This window comes from Acinonyx jubatus, chromosome A1 (genome assembly GCF_027475565.1).
Source record: "Acinonyx jubatus isolate Ajub_Pintada_27869175 chromosome A1, VMU_Ajub_asm_v1.0, whole genome shotgun sequence".
In the NCBI taxonomy this organism is placed as follows: domain Eukaryota; kingdom Metazoa; phylum Chordata; class Mammalia; order Carnivora; family Felidae; genus Acinonyx; species Acinonyx jubatus.
The window spans coordinates 155,280,141-155,299,968 of NC_069380.1; the positions used below are offsets into that span (position 1 = coordinate 155,280,141).

The 19,828-nt window shown below is 34.5% G+C and overlaps 1 protein-coding gene across 4 annotated transcripts in view; it reads right to left on the reverse strand.

Annotated features, from left to right (window-relative positions):
* The window catches only part of SKIC3 (SKI3 subunit of superkiller complex), an 88,036-nt gene that overhangs the window by 24,580 nt on the left and 43,628 nt on the right, over positions 1-19,828 (reverse strand). For all 4 annotated transcript variants that reach the window (XM_015065404.3, XM_027037714.2, XM_053224987.1 and 1 more), the window contains 10 exons: positions 19,181-19,322; positions 16,483-16,576; positions 14,008-14,085; positions 11,308-11,432; positions 10,386-10,509; positions 8,908-9,129; positions 8,020-8,092; positions 5,425-5,478; positions 5,134-5,245; positions 1,238-1,366 (listed from right to left, as the gene is read on the reverse strand). In XM_015065404.3, the coding sequence (XP_014920890.2) occupies positions 1,238-1,366; positions 5,134-5,245; positions 5,425-5,478; positions 8,020-8,092; positions 8,908-9,129; positions 10,386-10,509; positions 11,308-11,432; positions 14,008-14,085; positions 16,483-16,576; positions 19,181-19,322 (1,153 nt within the window). The remainder of the gene's footprint in view (positions 1-1,237; positions 1,367-5,133; positions 5,246-5,424; positions 5,479-8,019; positions 8,093-8,907; positions 9,130-10,385; positions 10,510-11,307; positions 11,433-14,007; positions 14,086-16,482; positions 16,577-19,180; positions 19,323-19,828) is intronic.

The following is a 19,828-nucleotide window of genomic DNA, read 5'->3' on the forward strand; positions in this document are numbered from 1 at the left end:
TTAAATGCTTAGACTTGTTATGTTCTCTTGATGAACTGATTCCATTATGAAATGGCCTTCTGTATCATTGGTAATATCCCTTGGTCTGAAATCTAATTTGCCTGAAATTAGCAGTGCCATTTCACCTTTCTTTTTTTTTTTTTTTTTTTAATGTTTATTCGTTTTTGAGAGAGAGAGAGAGCGCGCGCGCGCGCGAGTGAGCACATGAGTGGGGGAGGGGCAGAGAGAGAGGCAGACATAGCATCCAAAGCAGGCTCCAGGTTCTGAGCTGTCAGCACAGACCCCAATGCAGGGCTTGAACTCCAGAACTGTGAGATAATAACCTGAGCTAAAGTCAGATGCTTAACTGACTCAGCCACCCAGGTGCCCCTCACCTGTTTTTGATTAGTGTTGACATGGAATATCTTTTTTCATCCTTTCACTTTTTAGGCTATTTTCATCTTTATGTTTAAATATAAATTTATATTTTATCTATTCTTCTTTTAGGCAGTTTATAGTTGGCTCTTGCTTTTTTATCAATCTGACAATCTCTGCCTTTTAATTAGGGTATTTAGACCATTTAACTTGACTACCGATATGGTTGGGTTTAACTAATGTGTTGTTTTCTATTTGTCTTATCTAGTCTTTGTTCTCTTCCTCTTCTTTGGATTATTTTTTATGATTTCATTTTATCTACTTTGGTGGCTTATTTACTATAACTCTATTTAGTGTCTACTTTAAATTTTAAAGTATTCATCTTTAACCTGTCACAGTCCACCTTTAAGTAATATTATACCACTTCACTTACAGTGTAATTTTATAACAGAATACTTCCATTTTCCCCTTTTATTCTTTGTGCTATTGTTGTAACGTGTGCTTTGAACAATTACGTTTTAAAGAGACTTCTATCATGTCACCTGTGGATCTGTTTCCATTGAGTGATGTATCTCACTATGGGTAGTATTTTTCTACCTCTTTGCATGCCTATTCTGTTTTAACTGGACACCAGACATTGTTAATTTTACCTTGTTGAATGCTGAACATTTTTGTATTTCTGTAATGTTCTTGGGCTTTGTTCTGTAGGAAGTTAAGCCCCTTGAAAATGATTTCATATTTTCAAGGCTTGGTTTTAAGCTTTGTCTGATGAGAACATAGTAGCCTTTAGTGTAGGGCTAAGTGTGCCCACTACCTTTTGGCAATATCCTTCTGAGTACTTTGCCCTGAATTCATCATGTACGAAATGGTTGTTTAAGCTTACTTGAAGCAGAAACAGCAGATAACAGGGCCAAGTACAAATCCATTCTCTTCGGCTCAGTGTTGTCCACTAGAGCCAGCTTATCTTCAGCATGACAGGCTGCCATTAGCCCAGCCCAGACGGCAGGGTCACCTAAACACAGGAAATATGTTACAAGGCTTGTTAATATCAACATATTGCTGAAAAGCTACCAAAAATGAGAGTAAGAGTTTATAAATACCAAAAAATTAAACTGAAAATAAAATAAATTATATCTCTAGAAAAAAAAAATCATTTTCTTAAAGGAAAACTATACTTCTTTTCAGAAGACATATTACTATATTCATTCTTCAAGATTTGCTTTTTTTTTTCAAAATACAGCAAAGGATGAGAAATATCCTATTAAGCTCTTCCATGGCTGATTAGCTCAGCTGCCTAGAGTACTGTTCTATTGTGGAAAAGAAGAATAAGATAAAAACAGAGAGGGAGGTAAACCATAAGAGACTCAACTACAGAGAAAATAAAAGGGTTACTGGAGGGGAGGTGGGTGGGGGAATGGGCTAAACGGGTGATGGGCATTAAGGAGGGCACTTGTGATGAGCACTGTTGGGTTACATGTAAGTGATGATTCACTTAATTCTACTACTGAAACCAACAAAAAAAAAGGAAAAGTCAATTATATTCACTTTCATTGGACACCAAGGACAAGTCTCAAAGAGACATTTATGTTTATCATTCGATCTCTGTATTAAAGGTTCAATCATAGGAAAAGCAAAATAACACTCTTTCTCAGTTTTTAAGAAAAGTCTGAGTCAAAGGAAAAGCTCAAGATAACTCCATTTACATATGTTCTAACAGCCAATCGTGAAAGCCATTTTATCATTCCAAATGAAGGAATTCTATGATTATATCGATTTGATATAATTGGAACTTTAGAAGAGTTTTTATTTTTTGCTTTTTATAAGTCATATTTTGCAGGTTAATATTTGCATGGCCTGTATGTTAGTCCTGCTACACTTAAAAAAAATTTTTTTTTAATCCCACAAGGGGTGCTAGCTAAAAAGAGTGTCATTTAAACAAAAATTTTAGCTTCAATTTTATATTTTTTATCTAACTGCTCCATCTAATATATATCCCCTATCAAATGTCTGAAATGTTTCTCTATTTCATTTATAGAGGATCAGTATTACTGATATAATAGTATAAGAATCATTAGAAATCTTAGGCACATAAAAAATTTTTACAAAAAAATTAAATGCATACCACCATATTATAAAATAATTCCTGCCTGAAATAATAACTACTTTATTTTAAATAACAAAAGATATAATCAAATTCTAGAATAAGGAAATGGGAACCATCCCTCAGAACTTATGAGATCTGATTAATGTATAATGAAAGGCACATGACTCTTAGATCTGGGTTTTAGGTCTAACAATGGCACTAATTAACTCTGCCAGCTTTCCCTTCAGGACTCATTTTTCTATAAAACAAATGAACTGGATGATGGCTCGGGTATCATCAGGTCTAAAATCCAAAGTTCCAACTGAGGTAGAATCAATTTCTGAATTTTTTTTTGTAGTTTCAAGTTTTTATTTAAATTCCAGTTAGTTAATAATTTCTGAACATTGACTTATTTCTAAGATTAAGTGAAGAAATCCCTTAGAGATCTTAGGGTATTCTATAGTTTAGATTACAGGAGGGAAGAGATGGACATTAGTTGGCAGCAATTTTTTCTGTCACATTTCAAAAGAACTGTTTTCATTTAGTCTTCCAGACTATTCAGCAACTTCAAATTCCCTATGAAATAAAGTGATAGTATAAAAATATATTTATTACAAACCTCAGTTTTTAAATTTTTTTAATGTTTATTTATTTTTGAGAAAGACAACAGAGCATGAGAAGGGGGAGGGGCAGAGAGATAGGGAGACACAGAATCTGAAGCAGTCTCCAGGCTCTGAGCTGTCAACAGAGAGCCCAATGCAGGGCTTGAACCCATGAACCGTGAGATCATGACTTGAGACAAAGTTGGCACTTAACCAACTGAGCCTCCCAGGCGCCCCTCAATTTTTTTAAATATAGTTTGCTAAAAATATCTTTTAATATCACAGAAGCACTAATCTAGCAGAAATTGGATTTTTTAAAATTTGATTCTAAATTCTTGGGATTATATTTAAATTTCTAAAAAGATTCCTTTGAATACCATCTGTCAAAACTATACTTTGTTCAGCTACAAGGACTAGGTATATGCTACTACCCATAACTACAATTACATTTACTTTTATTGGACTCCAAAACCAAGTCTCAGACAGGCATTCATCTTCATCACTCAGGCTCTGTTTTAAGCATCTTTGAGTATATATTTCTCCAGATAATATGGGAAAGTAAGATCATTACAGAAGACCTCATATGGGCAATGTCACCTTTTTAATGTTTAATGCCCCTCATACAATCAAAACCTAACATCTTTTATCATACTAGATTCACAGTAAAAATCCTTGAGAGTAATTATATCCATTTTTTTTTTTAATTTATTGACTTTGAAAGAGAGAGAAAAAGAAAACGCAAGCAGGAGAGGGGCAGAAAGACAAGAGGACAGAGAGAATCCCAACGAGGCTCCACACTGTTAGCACAGAGCCTCACACAGGGCTCAAACTCATGAATCCTGAGATCATGACCTGAGTCAAAATCCAGAGTTAGATGCTTAAGTAACTGAGCCACCAGGCACCCCCTGCCTTTTTTTTTTTTTAATCCAATACTTCCATGCAAACACCTCTAAAAATCAAAAACTTATCCAATGTATAACAAAAACAAATCGAAATGTTTAGGGTCTCTTTTTGTTCTATTACATAAATGAAACAAAGAATAAGCAATAAGATATTGGTCTGTTTACTTGTTTTATAAAATAATCTCTGAATTACTAGATATTTAGCCATTTAGTTAGGATCTTTATAATTTATAGTGAAGACAACATTGGACTTATTTTGTGCAATGTGTTTCCTAACAGTCCCCAGCCAAAAGCAAAACTATTCCGATCTAACAAATGTTTGAAGTGCTCTGCGGGAATATATTATTTAATGCTACATGTCATATTAAAAATAATATTAGTAAAAATACACCTCATAAGCCCACAGGTATTCCAGTGCTATGGGGCATTTCTCCAGCAGTGATAATGGAAGTATGCTGATGCAGTCGTATATACTCCTTCAGTGTGATCAATGGTATACACATGACACAAAAAGAGCTGCTCAGGTGAGGCCATCACCTTGGCATTCCAACATTACCACAGAACACACCTCCACTCCTCAAGGAGCTAACTACCCATAAAGATAATTAAAATGACTATGGGGCGCCTGGGTGGCGCAGTCGGTTAAGCGTCCGACTTCAGCCAGGTCACGATCTCGCGGTCCGTGAGTTCGAGCCCCGCGTCAGGCTCTGGGCTGATGGCTCAGAGCCTGGAGCCTGTTTCCGATTCTGTGTCTCCCTCTCTCTCTGCCCCTCCCCCGTTCATGCTCTGTCTCTCTCTGTCCCAGAAATAAATAAATGTTGAAAAAAAAAAATTTAAAAAAAGATAATTAAAATGACTAAACGTGTTCATTAAATAATTTAGCAGCTATAGGTAAACCTCATTAAACCAGACAGATGCAAAACAGAAATAAAACTATTCCATGAAAATACAGAATTCAGATTTTCAATCAAGGATAACAAAGTATCCTTATGCAGATATTCCATTCAGCCTGTTTCAAGAATTGATTACCTCTTAATTATCAACAGCCAAATGTAGATAATCAAATAACATGCAAAACCTTATTTTCTTAAAATTCCCTTTTATTTCATGAAAATACAAACTTTGTACCCATAAGCCGCAAATGCAAGACCAACAAAATTTGAATTAATGAAATGGATTATATTATACTCACCTGGAGAAAGAAGAGCTGCTTTCTGAATGGTCTTTAGTGCAATATTTTTTTCAGCTTCTGATGAACTGCTTCCCATAGCTAACTGATTTACCGCAGTATACAGTAACGCCTTCTGCATAAGAGAAAAGAAGAGGGTTAACAAATTATAGCTCAGTGACTTTCAAACTGGCTAAAAGCGGGCCTCTATTGGGTACAATGTAACCTCTTAAACTTAGGGAGAAAAATTGTTATTGTTTACCAATAATATTATTTAATAAGTAGGACATTTCCTTTGTACTGGGGAAAACTAACCTTTCCATGATTTGAGTCCAAAATATGAGCCACATTTCCTGCAACAGCACCTCCCTATAATAGAAAATAATTATTTGGATAAACTTTCACAAGTAGTAAAAATTAAGACTGATAAATTCTTTCCATCAAATCATTTGAAAAGTTCAGTTTTATCATATTTACAACTTCCAAACTCCAGAAGTATGAATTTATTATTGCTTTAAGAGACAAGTTAAGTATTTTTATGAAAGAAAATCTTTTCTACTAGGATCATCTCAACTCTGCTCTTTTAAAATACTTAAAGTTACATAATTTTATACTAAACACAAGTACGTGTTTTCTAACAATTGTGATTAGTTGGAAAGAGACATAGAATCTCAAAAGTGATCTTAAGATTAACATGGTTTTACTCCACGGAAATATTAGTATTTTAAAAATTTCTGTAGTCCCTAGTAAAATGAATAGCCAAAGTTCAGAGAGCCTGAAACTAATCACTGATTCAATAATCAACTCAATACTAAAAATGAGAAAAATATATATATCATAGTTTTTAGAAAGTCAATTTGAAATCCTTAATTTTTAAAAATTCAACCAGACATTTTACCTGGAAAAAAAAAGTGAATTATAAGAATGATTTCATTTTATTTCAGAAGTATACTGTTGTCTTCATTTTATATTGGAATTGGAGTATCAGTAATGTTTTGCACATCATATTTACCACATAAAGAACGCTAAAAACAAACTTTAAAAAATACGTCAACATTAAACAAATAGAAGATGGATTAAAAAGAAAACAGGGTGCCTGGGTGGTTCAGTCGGTTGTGCATCCTACTTCAGCTTAGGTCATGATCTCACAGTTTGTGAGTTTGAGCCCCGCGTCGGCTTCTGTGCTGACAGCTCGGAGCCTGGAGCTGCTTCAGATTCTGTGTATTCCTCTCTCTCTGCCCCTGCCCCGCTTCTGCTCTCTCTGTCTCTCAAAAATGAATAAATGTAAAAAAAATAAAAGAGGAAAAAAAAAAAAGAAAACAACACAGGGGTGCCTGGGTGGCTCAGTCAGTTGGGCGTCCAACTCTTGATTTTGGCTCTCAGGTCATAATCTCACAGTTTGTCAGTTTGAGTCCCACGTTGGGCTCTGCGCTAACAGCATGAAGCCTGCTTGGTATTCTGTCTCCCTCTCTCTGTGCCTTTCCTCCATTTGCTCTCTTTGTCTCTTTCAAAATAAATAAAAATTTAAAAAAGGAAATTAAAAAGAAAAAAAGAAACACAGAAAGTAGGAGGATTCAGGAGTTAGATCTGGGATGATCCATCACCACAAACACTGTGATTTTGCACAAGTTATTTAATATCTACATCTCATGTGTCCTCTATAAAATGGACATTACTTGGAGCTACTTCATATGGTTGTTGGGATTAAATGACAAAATATATACAGTAGTTGGTGCATAATAAGTACTTTATTCTAGTAATAATGATGATGTTCTAGGTTCTTTGTACTACCATGTGTGAAAACCAGTAGGAATAAAAAATAAAAACAGACCCCCACACACTCCAGACAGTGAAATTATTAGATGTAATAAGGTTCAAAATATATTAGCTACTACCATTATGTTTACCAACCAGTTAAGTAACTCTGAAAGGGCTTAGTAACCACAGAAGTTAACAAAATAGTTTATAGACTCCTAAAAATATCTGGTTATTGTGAACTAAAATATAATATATAATTCCTTTCATAGAACATCAATGACTTTGGGGTGCCTGGGTAGTTCAGTTGGTTAAGCATTCAACTCTTTGTTTCAGCTCAGGTCATGATCTCACAGTTCATGAGTTTGAGCCCTGTGATAGGTTCTGCACTGACAGCATAGAGCCTGCATGGGATTCTCTCTCCCCCTCTCTCTGTCCCTCCCTGACTCACATGTTCTCTCTCTCTCTCTCTCAAAATAAATAAACTTAAATTAAAAAAAAAAAAAAAGAATGACTTCATGTTGTGATTCACATTTTTAGATTTTAGACATTACCAATGTTCCAGCTCTTAATTTCTTTTTTTTAGGTCTTTTTTTAATGTTTATTTATTTTTGAGAGAGACAGAGTAAGTGTGAGCAGGGGAGGGGCAGAGAGAGAGGGATACAGAGGATTCGAAGCAGGCTCCACGCTGTCAGCGCAGACCCCAACGCAGGGCATGAACCCATGAACCGGGAGGCCCTGACCCAAGCCGAAGTCAGACGCTTAACCAACTGAGTCACCCAGTCGCCCCTCTCATTCTTAATTTCTTATCTTTAAGGAACTTTTAGATAAAACCATCTTTTGGGATTCAGAAACACAATAGTTAATTCTCCCTAAATAGCAACATTATAAACATAACCTAACTACATAGCCATTAACATAGTTTGTAGGTATTAAAAAGTCCACCTACTTCTTTGTATCTTTCATAATGCCTGCCCAGAACTAGTACAATAGTACATGAAAAAAACTCAGTGTACTGCTTGTTAAATGACTAATGGAAAATCTGGCTGTATTCGTTGTTTCCCAGAATGATAATGCTAATACTTTAAAAAATTATATTATTCACTACATCACAAATTATTTTATCTTTTTGCCAGAATTTAGAACATTACTCACCTTTGCACTTCGGTGAGTATACTGAGCAACTACTCGGGACAACAGAGACCAAAGAGCAGGATCAGCTGGGTTACTACAGAGATAATCAAAAGCAGAAGGCTTAGAGATGGGAGACACTTTAACCACAAAACGTAAAAGTAACCAACATTTTATTTAGTACCTAAGTTCAAAATCTTGTCGACATCTAAAACAAGTTCATATTGTCTATGTGTGAATTAAAGCGCCTTAATTTTTAGAAAACATATCTCCTATATACATCAAGAGTCCTTATGAAAATAAGAGGGGAAATCAGTAATACGATGATTACAAAGCCATGAGACTAAGAAAAGCTAAGGAAATTTAATATGTTGTGTTCAAGGAAAACACAAGGAGATGAAAAGTGTGGAAGGAAAACAAACTACATTTACAATACTTTACTACCGAAAATAAAACAAATAACTACTGTTACTAGTAATAACAGCTTTCTATTTTCTAAATTTTGAAGACATTAATGAATGTTTGAGTGTCCAAAAAATTCCTAAGACCATCCACGTGGACAGTATCAGATAACAAATGGGCAATACCATAAGCTTAAGCATAAATAAGGGCAAAAATAAATAAATGAAAGAATAAACAAGGGCCTCTGTATTAAAATGAGGTTCAGGCCTTAACCTAAGTGCAAAATTTCTGTTCTCTTACCTCCTTATCAACTGAATTTAAAAAAAAAAATATTTATAGACGAAATAATGTGTATAGTTAGTTACCTGGTCCTAAGTGCAGTTTCATAAAACCACATTCTGGTTTCCAAATACATATGTTTACCTGATTTTATATTTACATTTATATTCCCAATGTCAAAGATCAGCTCATCAAGTATAGTTATTCCAAGTTCACAAGCACAGAACTTACCTGTGAACAGCTTTAGATGCTTGTCTCTGCACTGCCACACTGCGGCCTTGCAGTGCATAAATTGCTGAAGAAAGAAGGCACTTGTGATAATTACTGTCTTTCTGTCTGATGTGCTTCAGTAATTCATTAAGCGCCGCTTTTGACAGTGTAGGATCCTGCATTGTCAATCCTAGAGCACACAAGGCTTGAAGGCTTTCTGTGGTTGGTTCCTTTAAGATAGAGCTGTAAACATTTTTAATTGTCTATTAGCCAAAGTACACTAGTCTGTAAGTATTAAAACATATTTAACATTTAGTAAAAAAGCAATTTACTTAAAGATTCACCAAACTAAGTTCAAATTTAAGATAAACATAAAACAGATTCCTTGGCTTCTAGGGACAGCAATTTCCCTGAATGTCTAAAGCATTAAAAATACCAAGAGCTTTCCACAGTGCAACAGCCAAATTTCTTTTCTGTTCATTATATCTAAGTTTTAGAAACAAGTACAAATAGCGTTTTGTGGTTTGAGTTTTAGATAATTAACCATATAACCATGTAAATAACCATAGATACCATAGGCTGTTATTGTATTAATTTATTCCAAAAATATAGAAATAGGTACAAGTTATATTGGTATAATTTTTCTATTTTTATTTATTATTTATTTTTTTAAATATTTATTTATTTTGAGACAAAGAGGGAGAGAGAGTGTGAGCACGGACGAGGCAAGACAGAGGGAGAGAGAGAATACCAAGCAGGCTCCATACTCAGCAGAAGCCTGATGCAGGGCTCAAACTCATGATCATGAGATCACAATCTGAGCTGAAATCAAGAGCTAGACACTTAACCAAATGAGCCACCCAGGCGCCCCTGCTATGATTTTTTTTTTAAGTTTTAATTTTAAATGAATTTTATTTTATCAGGTTAACTTGAAAAAGAAAGAGAAAGAAATCTCTTTGGGGACCAAAGAGGCCAACAAAAAAAAGCCAGTTAGAAATGCCTTCATTAAAGATTTAACATCTTATTAGATCAAGTGATCAATTACTTTTTTTTTTTTTTATGTTTATTTTTGAGAGAGAGAAAGAGTGTGAGTGGGGGAGGGGCAAGAGACAGGGAGACACAGAATCTGAAGCAGGCTCCAGGTTCTGAGCTGTCAGCAGAGAGGCCGATGTGGGTGGGGCTCGAACTCTGGAAGCGTGAGATCATGGCCTGAGTTGAAGTGGAAGCTTAACCGAGGCCCAGGAGCCCCTCGATTACTCTTTAAACAAAAAAATAATACACAGAGAGTACAGGATGCTTTTGAAGGACTGGATGGATCCAGAGCTAAGAATTAAGCCATGATCTCTAGCTCCACCTATGATTTTCAGTTCACAACTGGTTCAATCCCATCTTTTTTGTTCACCAAAAAGATCCAACATTAAAAGCCTCATTTTACATTGTTCCAATTTTTAATCCAATGTTTAAGTATCTGGTTAAGTGGTGATGTCAACCATACATACCATTTAAATAGCAATGTCTTGGCTACATCCATTTTTCCTTGTTTATACTCTGTTATTGCTAGAGCTGTCAAGATATGCGCTTTGTCCTGCTCTGATTCAACAACAGACAAGGCTCTCTCATAGGCTATTACCCAGAGTTGGAAACAGAAACAAAACAATATAAACACAATTTTGATTGACAAATAGTGAAATTTCTCCCTTTCTAATCTTACTTTTTAAAGGTCTAACTATAATTACATGTTATTGTTCCCTTATTTCCAAGTGGACAGAACAAACATTTATAATAATCTAACTTGGTTTAGCTGGCCCAAGGTGATACTGGGCATATCGTTAGGATTATTGTGGGACATTCCCCAACTTCTATCTTTACAGGGAAGTCTTTAAGAGATGTGAAGACTTGTAGCCAATGACATATCATGAAAATTCTCACATGCATACCAGTAACTCCATCAAGCTGTAGATACTTAAAATGAGCTGCACACACATAGATTGGGTCTTTATATATACATGAGAATGTACTCAATAAGCATTTCTGGAGAAAATAAAACACACTATTACTAACAACGGTTAAGGTCTTCATTTATCAGAAATTTACACTTAAGCAAAGACCTGCTTTCAGGTGGTAACGCGTATTTCTACCTTAGGTGATCTTTGGCCTCAGTTTCCTCATGTAAATAATAAAGATAAATACTCAGCTCATTACACTGCTATAAGGCCTATTCATCAAAATAATGTATTAAATAAGGAAACAGATAAAAAGTACCTAGTGTCATTCCTGGTTACTAGTCAGATTTAAATAAACATTGCAAGTCCTGTTCCCATTTCAATGTTCCATCTTTCTATATGTAAGTTTGTTGTAATTAAATTCCACTCAGCCCTAGAAAAGTAAGATGTGTCCTTTAGCATCAAGCAACATACTCACCTTTGCTGCTTTCCTTATATAGACCTTTCATAAATAAAGCCAATGCAAAACCTATGATGTCTTCTAACTCTTCAAGAGGTGTTGACTTAAAAGCCTGGATAGCTTTATCATATTCACCAATGGAACTAAGAAGCAAAACATAACTTACTTTTAATATTAAAAATTTTTTTTGGTTTACATCATAAAAATACAGAGAGATACTAAGGTTCTTTTAATACCTTCATCTACCTCATCTATCACTGTTAAGGCTATAGAAAAGATAAAATAAAAGGTGTATTGTTTATTTCAAATAAGATGTACTGGGGTAATTTAACTTCAAATTTTGCTTCCTTTAAATTACATGTGAAAGTGATTAGTTTGGCTAAATTACAGAGTCTTTCTTATTAACGAACTTGAACTAAAATCCCAAGTTATAAAAATAATTTCAAGTTAACTTCTATACAGAACTCTTTAAGCTACATATGTGGGTTGAATATTACCCTATGAGTATTGTCCAAGCATCCTTGACAAGCTTAACTAAAGTCATAAAATACCTAGTCAAAATCAAACCTAGCCTTCGTGTAAAGTGTTTCCCTGCACATCCTTTTTTTTTTTTTTTTGGAAGTATAAAGATACACTAAATTCCACAGACAAAACTATAGATTACCTTTTCTGTATTTAATAGGAAGAAAAGTAAAACTTGTTACATATGATAAAAGTACAATACTTTTTAACAACAAAAAAATAATTGTTTTGCTTATTTAAAGATGAGGAGAAGCTGCCATCACCTGGAAATGATACACTGTGTCTTTGAGATTCTTATTTTTGGTATCCATCACTATAATCACAAGCTGTTTCTATTTTTAATGTGTTATTGGAAATCTTTTTAGAAAATCCTTTTAATCTTGAGGAGTGTGTGTGGGAGCTAAAAATACAATCTTTGGTTCTAAAATTAGTTCTCATAAAGGTGAAAGATTTTAAAAAGCAAAAAAATTTAAGGTTTTTAAAATAAAAAAAAACCCTCAAATTTTGGTAAATATTTTGATGAAGGAAAGAGGGCTACCTTAAATTGTTCATGGATATATACATATATTAATTTAAAAAAAAACACTATCTTCAAACATGTGATTACTTTTGTAGAGAAAAGAATAGAACTAGAAAAGGCACAAGGGGCTTCAACTTTACTTGTAAATTTTTCTTTGGGAAGAGAAAAAAAAAAAAACACCCTGAAGACAATGGACAATTTTAAGATCTGTTATATTTGAGCAGTGACTATTCATTAAATTATGTTCTATACTACCTACTGCATTTTGCATGTTTAATGTATTTCATAATAAAACAAATTAAAAAGATGATCTATTTTCAATAGGAGATAGAGATTTTCTTCTAAAATATTTACATTATATCAAAACTAAAGAGAACAGATACTTGTTCCATATAATTTCTTATAACCTATCTTCTGCTATAACAAAATCTTAGAAATAACAAAACTCTATCAACTCCTAAACAAAACAGTTTAAAAGAAATGGAAGGAAGAGCAGTCAGAACAATAGTATTTTCCTGTCTATGGATATTATTCAGTTACACAAATATAAAAGAAAATAACTGGCTACCTCAGATCTCTAGCATGTATCTCTTTAAAAGATATAGGCACTAATCTCAAAATATCAAACTACAGTTTTGATCATTCAATTTGGGGGCAGTTTTCAGCTTGAGGAACACCTCTCTAACTGAAGCCAAAAACCTTCCCCCCACTGCCCCATAACACTTCTGTTCTCCAGACCTAATTCTATTCTCTAAAATACCTAGGTTTTAATCATTTTTTTAAAATTCTTTTCCAGTCAAAAGTCTTTGAGAATCTGAAAAAGCTATACAGCTCTCTCTCCATCCCAAAATATACATACACAAAAAATTTTTTGCACAATTTTATTTTTTGAATGTTTATTTATTTTTGAGAGAGAAAGAGTTGATTTATTTTTGAGAGAGCATGAGCAGAGGAGGGGCAGAGAGAGAGGGGGAGACACAGAATCTGAAGTAGTCTCCAGGCTCTGAGCTGTCAGCTCAGAGCCCAACACAGGACTCGAACCCATGAACCACGAGACCATGACCTGAGGAAGTTGGATGCTCAACCGACTGAGCCACCCAGGCGCCCCTTTGTAAAATTTTAAAAGGGCTTTTATTTTTCTTTTTTGATGGAAGGAAAGAGGGCTGGCTACCTTAGATTGTTTATGGATACATACATGTATTATTTAATACTAATTTATTTAATATTAATTACAAATTAATGAAATATATTAATTTATTTAAGGTATGTAATACATACATTAATACATATATTAATGGATCTCTAAAGTCCATTCCCAGTGTAAATATATATAGCATGCAAATGAGAATAAGTCCAATTTCTCTTCCAATTAACAAGGGTTCTACTATACAGACAGCAACGCCTCTCTTTGAAATGTTCTCTTGTATAGTCCACAACCATCAGTTCTAAATCTGCTTCTCACTAAAGCACAGTGCCATTAGGTACCGTTAGAGGAACAGGAAAGTATTAACAGAGCCCAGTATTGAGGAGATTATGTATCCAGCGGACATAATCATCAGCCCACTCATCTCTACATGTTCCATTACTCTGGATTCATCACTACCTCACTAGTCCCATAGCTTTCACCAGAAAAGTCTGACAGATTCACAGAATTAATGGGGGAAAAATATGCTTACCATAATAATCTGCCATAATTTCTTACTGTAACATTATAAGTATCTTGGTCTTCCACACTTTGTAACAATAACATTGCCCTGGAAAAAAAAAGGGGGGGGGGCAGGTATTTTAAATTAACTCTGTGAAACAGCATTCTTTTACTCTTCTTCTGTAGCTGAATCTACAGATTCTTGTTTTCTTCATTTCATTCACCTAATTCTTTAATGTCAGCTATAACAACTTTTTCATATATTAATAAGTTGGTACACCAAAAACACTTAATATGTAGATTTTAGACTATCAGGAAAGGAACTTGAATAAGGTGATCTCTTATTTAGTGAAATCATTCATCACACGTGAGTTTTAAATATTCCAAAAAAACTTAATCTAAATACAGGAAACAATGGTATCACTATTTTAAGTTTTGACATTAACTCAAGTATACAGCAAACAATCTTAAAAATATTTATATACTAGTGGTTTAAGTTAGGAAGCCAGGAAATGGAGTGCTTTCATGTGCACTTACCTTTTACATATAGAAAAATGTTTAAGCAATACTTAGTTAAGAAAGAAAAGATTTATCAGGAGTCCCTAAAGGCTTAGAATAAATACATCAACACATGACTTGTCTCATTTTTATCTTGTGTTCAGTCCCCTTTGGGAAAGCAGAAAAATGTCTTAACAACTAATAGGAGTTGGATATTTAGTAAGATTTTTTTGTTTTTTTATTTTCTTTTCTGTTTAAAAAGGATGATCTAGGGAGAAACACTCAAGTGATGTTACATGAAAAACAAATATTTGCCAAAGAATTCTAAGGCAGTATTACACATTATTATACTATACTATACTATACTATACTGGTTAGATTTATACCTAATTTGTGGTTTCAAGCCTCAAATACTTGTCTAAGGCAGAAAACAACAGCAGTGATTGGTCAAGGAAGACTGGTGCATATCCACATGACTGTGGAGTTGCTATTTTAACTTGAAGGTGTAACTAGTTGTTAGATTCACACTATTTGTGATTAGAGTATATACAATAAAATGGCAAGCACTCTGAAGTTAATCTTCTTTGTTTAAAAATCCTGCTCACTGTTGTATTCTACCATATTTCTACAATTTGTTTATATTAAGCTTATCATGCCATTGAAAGACACAGAATTGTTGCTTTTCATGAACTTCCACATATACCTTTAAAAAAGAACTTCTTGGGGCGCCTGGGTGGCTCTGTCGGTTAAACGTCCGACTTCGGCTCAGGTCATCATCTCGCAGTTCGTGAGTTCCAGCCCCACGTCAGGCTCTGTGCTGACAGCTCAGAGCCTGGAGCCTGTTTCGGATTCTGTGTCTCCCTCTCTCTCTCTCTCTGCCCCTCCCCTGCTCATGCTCTGTCTCTGTCTCTCAAAAATAAATAAATGTTAAAAAATAAAAATAAAAAATAAAATAAAAAAGAACTTCTTGATTATATAGCCTCCAGTACCATCTAGTGATAACCCCTTTGAACTGCCAGGAGATCCATGAAAGAGCATGGCAAAGCGCTTGGGACACCTCAATGACTTTGTGTATGACAAAGTTTCTTCTAAGTACCTATTTTTTACTTTTCAGGCAATGATACATGCAGTTAGGTCTTTTAACTTTTCAACTAGTATCCCCAACAGCGTCATTTTTTTATTCACCCATCAATTAATCTGCAGAGAATAAACCTGCAAGTCGATTTCATTGCCTACCACCCTCTTGGTTGGTCATTTCACTCGAGCACACGGTCCTTGTTTTCTCAACACGGCAAGTGCATTCCTGTTTCAGAGCACGTGCTCTTGCCGTTCCTCTGCCTGGAATGCTGTTGCCCTCTTGAATGGCTTATAGCCTCACTTCATGCAGGCCAAGCCTCAACTGCCTCTTTAGTAAGCCTATGCTTGTTAAACCTGTCTCAAATTCACTGCCTGCCTTAACACTCCCTGGCCCTCTACCCCATTTTGATTTTCTTTCTTAGCAATTACCATCACAGATGTCTATAAGCTTATGATATGTCTCCCCACCACCAGGTCAGAAGCTCCATGAAAATGGAGCCTGCATCTGTTTTATTTCACTGCTCAATTGCTAGTGTCAAGGACAATGTTTGGCACACAGCAATTCAAAAACTGTATTGAAAGAATAAAATACAGTAGATCTTAAAGCGATTCAGACAAATATAATGTTCTCATTTCTTCTCTGAATGAACCTACACATTTTTAAAATAAAGAGAGAGATTTTTTTAAAACAGAATCTGGGAGACTTTTCAGTTTGATTTTTGTTTTTTCTCCTGTCTCTCTCGGATAGAGCAACAGAAACCAAAATATAGCTGAAAATTTAAAACTGAATTTTTAAAAATGTAATGATAGATAATTAGAGATCAGGAAAGGAATCAGAACATTTGTGTAGCACCTTCTTCATGAAATGAAAACAAATTTTAAAAAGCCAAGTGATAAATACAGACGACTCTTAATTAAATGTAGAGTTTACCTTTGGTATGCACCTGCTGCTTCCTTTCTCAGTTGTAGATGTTCATTTAAGTAACCCAACATTGTGAAAGCTGGAGCATAATTCTGAATTCTTTCTGGAAATCCAAAAATATCTTTTCTTTACATGTGCATGTTGATCGTATTTGTAAAATGTGAGTCTTATTTTCAATGCCTTTAACACCAGATTACTTCCTGAGATCACAGCTATTAAGAATGGTCTCATTTTTATCTTGACTATAAAGTACTAGTAATCATTTTATAACTGTTTTAAGTTATTGAATATTTTATAATTATTTATAGTTTCTCGTTATGCTTAAAGTCTAAACATTTTTATCCCCAAAGGTGTAATAATTTCAAATTGTAGCTTATATTAACACTAGTCATGAGATTCATAAGGAAATTCAGTTTTTTGGCTAATCACTTAATCTTTCCTGCAATGTTCTTGGTGGTTTGCTTCCAATTTCTATGTGTTTTTAAAAAATTCACTCAGTATTATACACTGGAAACACGGGATGACTTGGGCACTTTCAGTGCGGAACTTTGAAATTTTAATGTCAAAAAACATCATCTATCTACTAATGCACAAAGAAGAAACACATCTGATTTATTTAAAAGCAGTATTGAGAGGGGTGCCTGGGTGGCTCAGTTGATCAAGCGTTCGACTACGGCTCAGGTCATGATCTCGTGGTCTACAAGGTCAAGCCTTGTTTGGGCTCTGTGCTGACAGCTGACAGTCTGGAGCCTGCTTCAGGTTCTGTGCCTCCCTCTCTCTCTGCCCCTCCCCTGCTCATGCTCTGTCTCTCTGTCTCTGTCTCTCTCTCTCTCTCTCTCTCAAAAATAATTAAACATTAAAAAACTTAAAAGTAGTATTGGGAAACAAACCATCACTTAAAATCCCTTAAAATTGCTCAACAAAGTACAGTGTAACCACAATTTATATGATAGTTAGGCTCTAACGTCAAAGCATAAAGTGAAAATCACATAATCAACCTTATTCTTGAAAAATCCTAATGTCACAAAAGAGAGGAATACCAAAACTGAATCACACTAAAAAGAGATTCATGCCTTCCAAGTACACTCACCCTAAGGCAAATTGTCAGCCAGACAAATAGATACGACTCCACTCTAGGGTAAAAAACCAGACTACGCATAACTGTCAGGGAATTATGTGTTCATTTTTCTAGGGATCCAAATTTTGTAGAAAGGTAAATATTTACCCCTGTGTAAATTCTTTATAAATGTTACCCATTCTTACAGAAATTTATCAATAAAACTTCTGATCCATACACTCTCACAGAGGCTCTAGATATTTATTGGAGTCATTCATTTTGGGAAATGGCATAAGATGTTAGTGCTCTGATGTGCTGATGTTTATAAACTAACTGCCTTCTGCTCAAGTATCCCAGGTTCAATGCAGGAAGAGTATTACAATCCTCTCCATACCTATGATGAGAAATTTTCTCTTCTGCTTTTCAGTTTATCTGTTTCTTCATAATACTAAACTGCCCATATGCCTGCTTAAACTTCTTTCTTCTTTATTAGAATTTCTCAAGGGATAAATAAAAGGCTAGCAAAACTAACATTTCTTGAGCATCCAGGGTACTTTGCATATCATTTTGTATAAATCATCCCATTTAAACTCTAAGCAATAGATGCTTTTATTCTTGTATTACAGATGAGAAAACTAAAATCCAATTCGGTAATATGACCAAGGTTTCATCATAGCTGAGAGGAGGAGCAGAGACTAAAAGCCACTGGTAGTTTTCCACCCCCCCACCTCCCATGACCACAAGTGCATTCCTTAATTAATCCACATCACCTGTCTCACCCATTCACCCACCCACATTCCCTATGGTAACCATCAGTTTGTTCTGTATAGTTAAGAGTGTGTTTCTTGGTTTGTCACCTCTCTTATTTTTTAAACTTGGCTAGTTTGTTTTGTTTCTTAAATTCCACATATGAGTGAAATCATATGGTATTTTTGGACTTATTTGACTCTACTGACTTATTCTTTTTGGACTTACTTGACTCTTTTGTCTCTATTTGACTTGTTTCATTTAATTTGACTTATTACACTCTAGCTCCATCCATGTTGCTACAAATGGCAAGATTAAACTCGTAATAAAACTAGTAGTTTTAGTAAGGAAGAAAGGAAAATTTTACAATAGATGGTTAATGAAACTTCACCATTCTGTCCTTTTCCTAAGGCTACATGTATTTTTCCAGTATTCTGAAGAAAAATCAGGTGTTAAAGTGGGAGATTAAACACACTAATTTTGGAATTTAAAGCATATTATCTCATTTAATTTTCACATCTCTACCATCTAGATATTATTAACTAACTCCACTTTCCAAGGTTAATAGAAGTTAAAAGAAGTAAAATCCTTGGCCTAAGACTGTAGAGAAATAAATGGCAGAGATAGAACAGCAACAACTCAGGACCATTACACTCCAAAATGCTTTCCACTACAACATGGAAATCAGTTTTATTGTGATCATTAGGTAGCAGCAATTTTCATCACTCTTCAAAAGGCCTTACACATTTTGAAAAGGAGACTGACCATTGGAGAAAAAAAAAAGCAAATTCATGTCTTAAGGAACACTAGTATTTTACTTGGAATTAACTAATTTTAAAACTTCTTTCAACTGTTTCAACAATTTATTCAAATACTGAGTTATTCAAATATTGAATACCTTACCTATGTATTTACTCAAAACAACTTGTGCGGCTGGAATAGCATTCATCTGAACGATATTGTACCGGTACAGCTCAGTATCTCTGTTGCTTTTATCTTGCAATGTTGTACAGACCCAATAAGCATAACCTATTGCTCCCTCGGTCTTTAAAAATGACAAAGTTAACAAGTGAATATAAGATAATAAATATACCAATAAAAATTATAAAACAGCAAGTTTCAATACAGTAAATATCACATCTTAGTCTTAACTCAACTGCAAAGTGTCTCTAATTAAAGAGTCACTGTGATACAACACAGCTCAGAGCATATTTAAATCACTTGCTTCAACCCTAAGTAGGAGAATCACATGTGATTAAATAAAGGGCAAAAAAACAAAGCCCCACCTAATGGGTTGATATCCTTCTCTAAGCACCATTTTTAGAGATTAAACCAATACTTACCAAAGGAGTTCTAAAACACATTTGTAAATAATCAAGAAATGCCAGCCTACTCCTTATCTCATGTTGATTTTTCTCTAGGGTCTCAGTTTCTATTCTAAATGACTACTGTATCTATTGAATCCCATGTCATTTCTTCCTGAGCTTATGAAAGATAACGCAAGATGAAAATGAGAAGTTCTTTAAAGATAATTTCTAAGATAGAATAAAG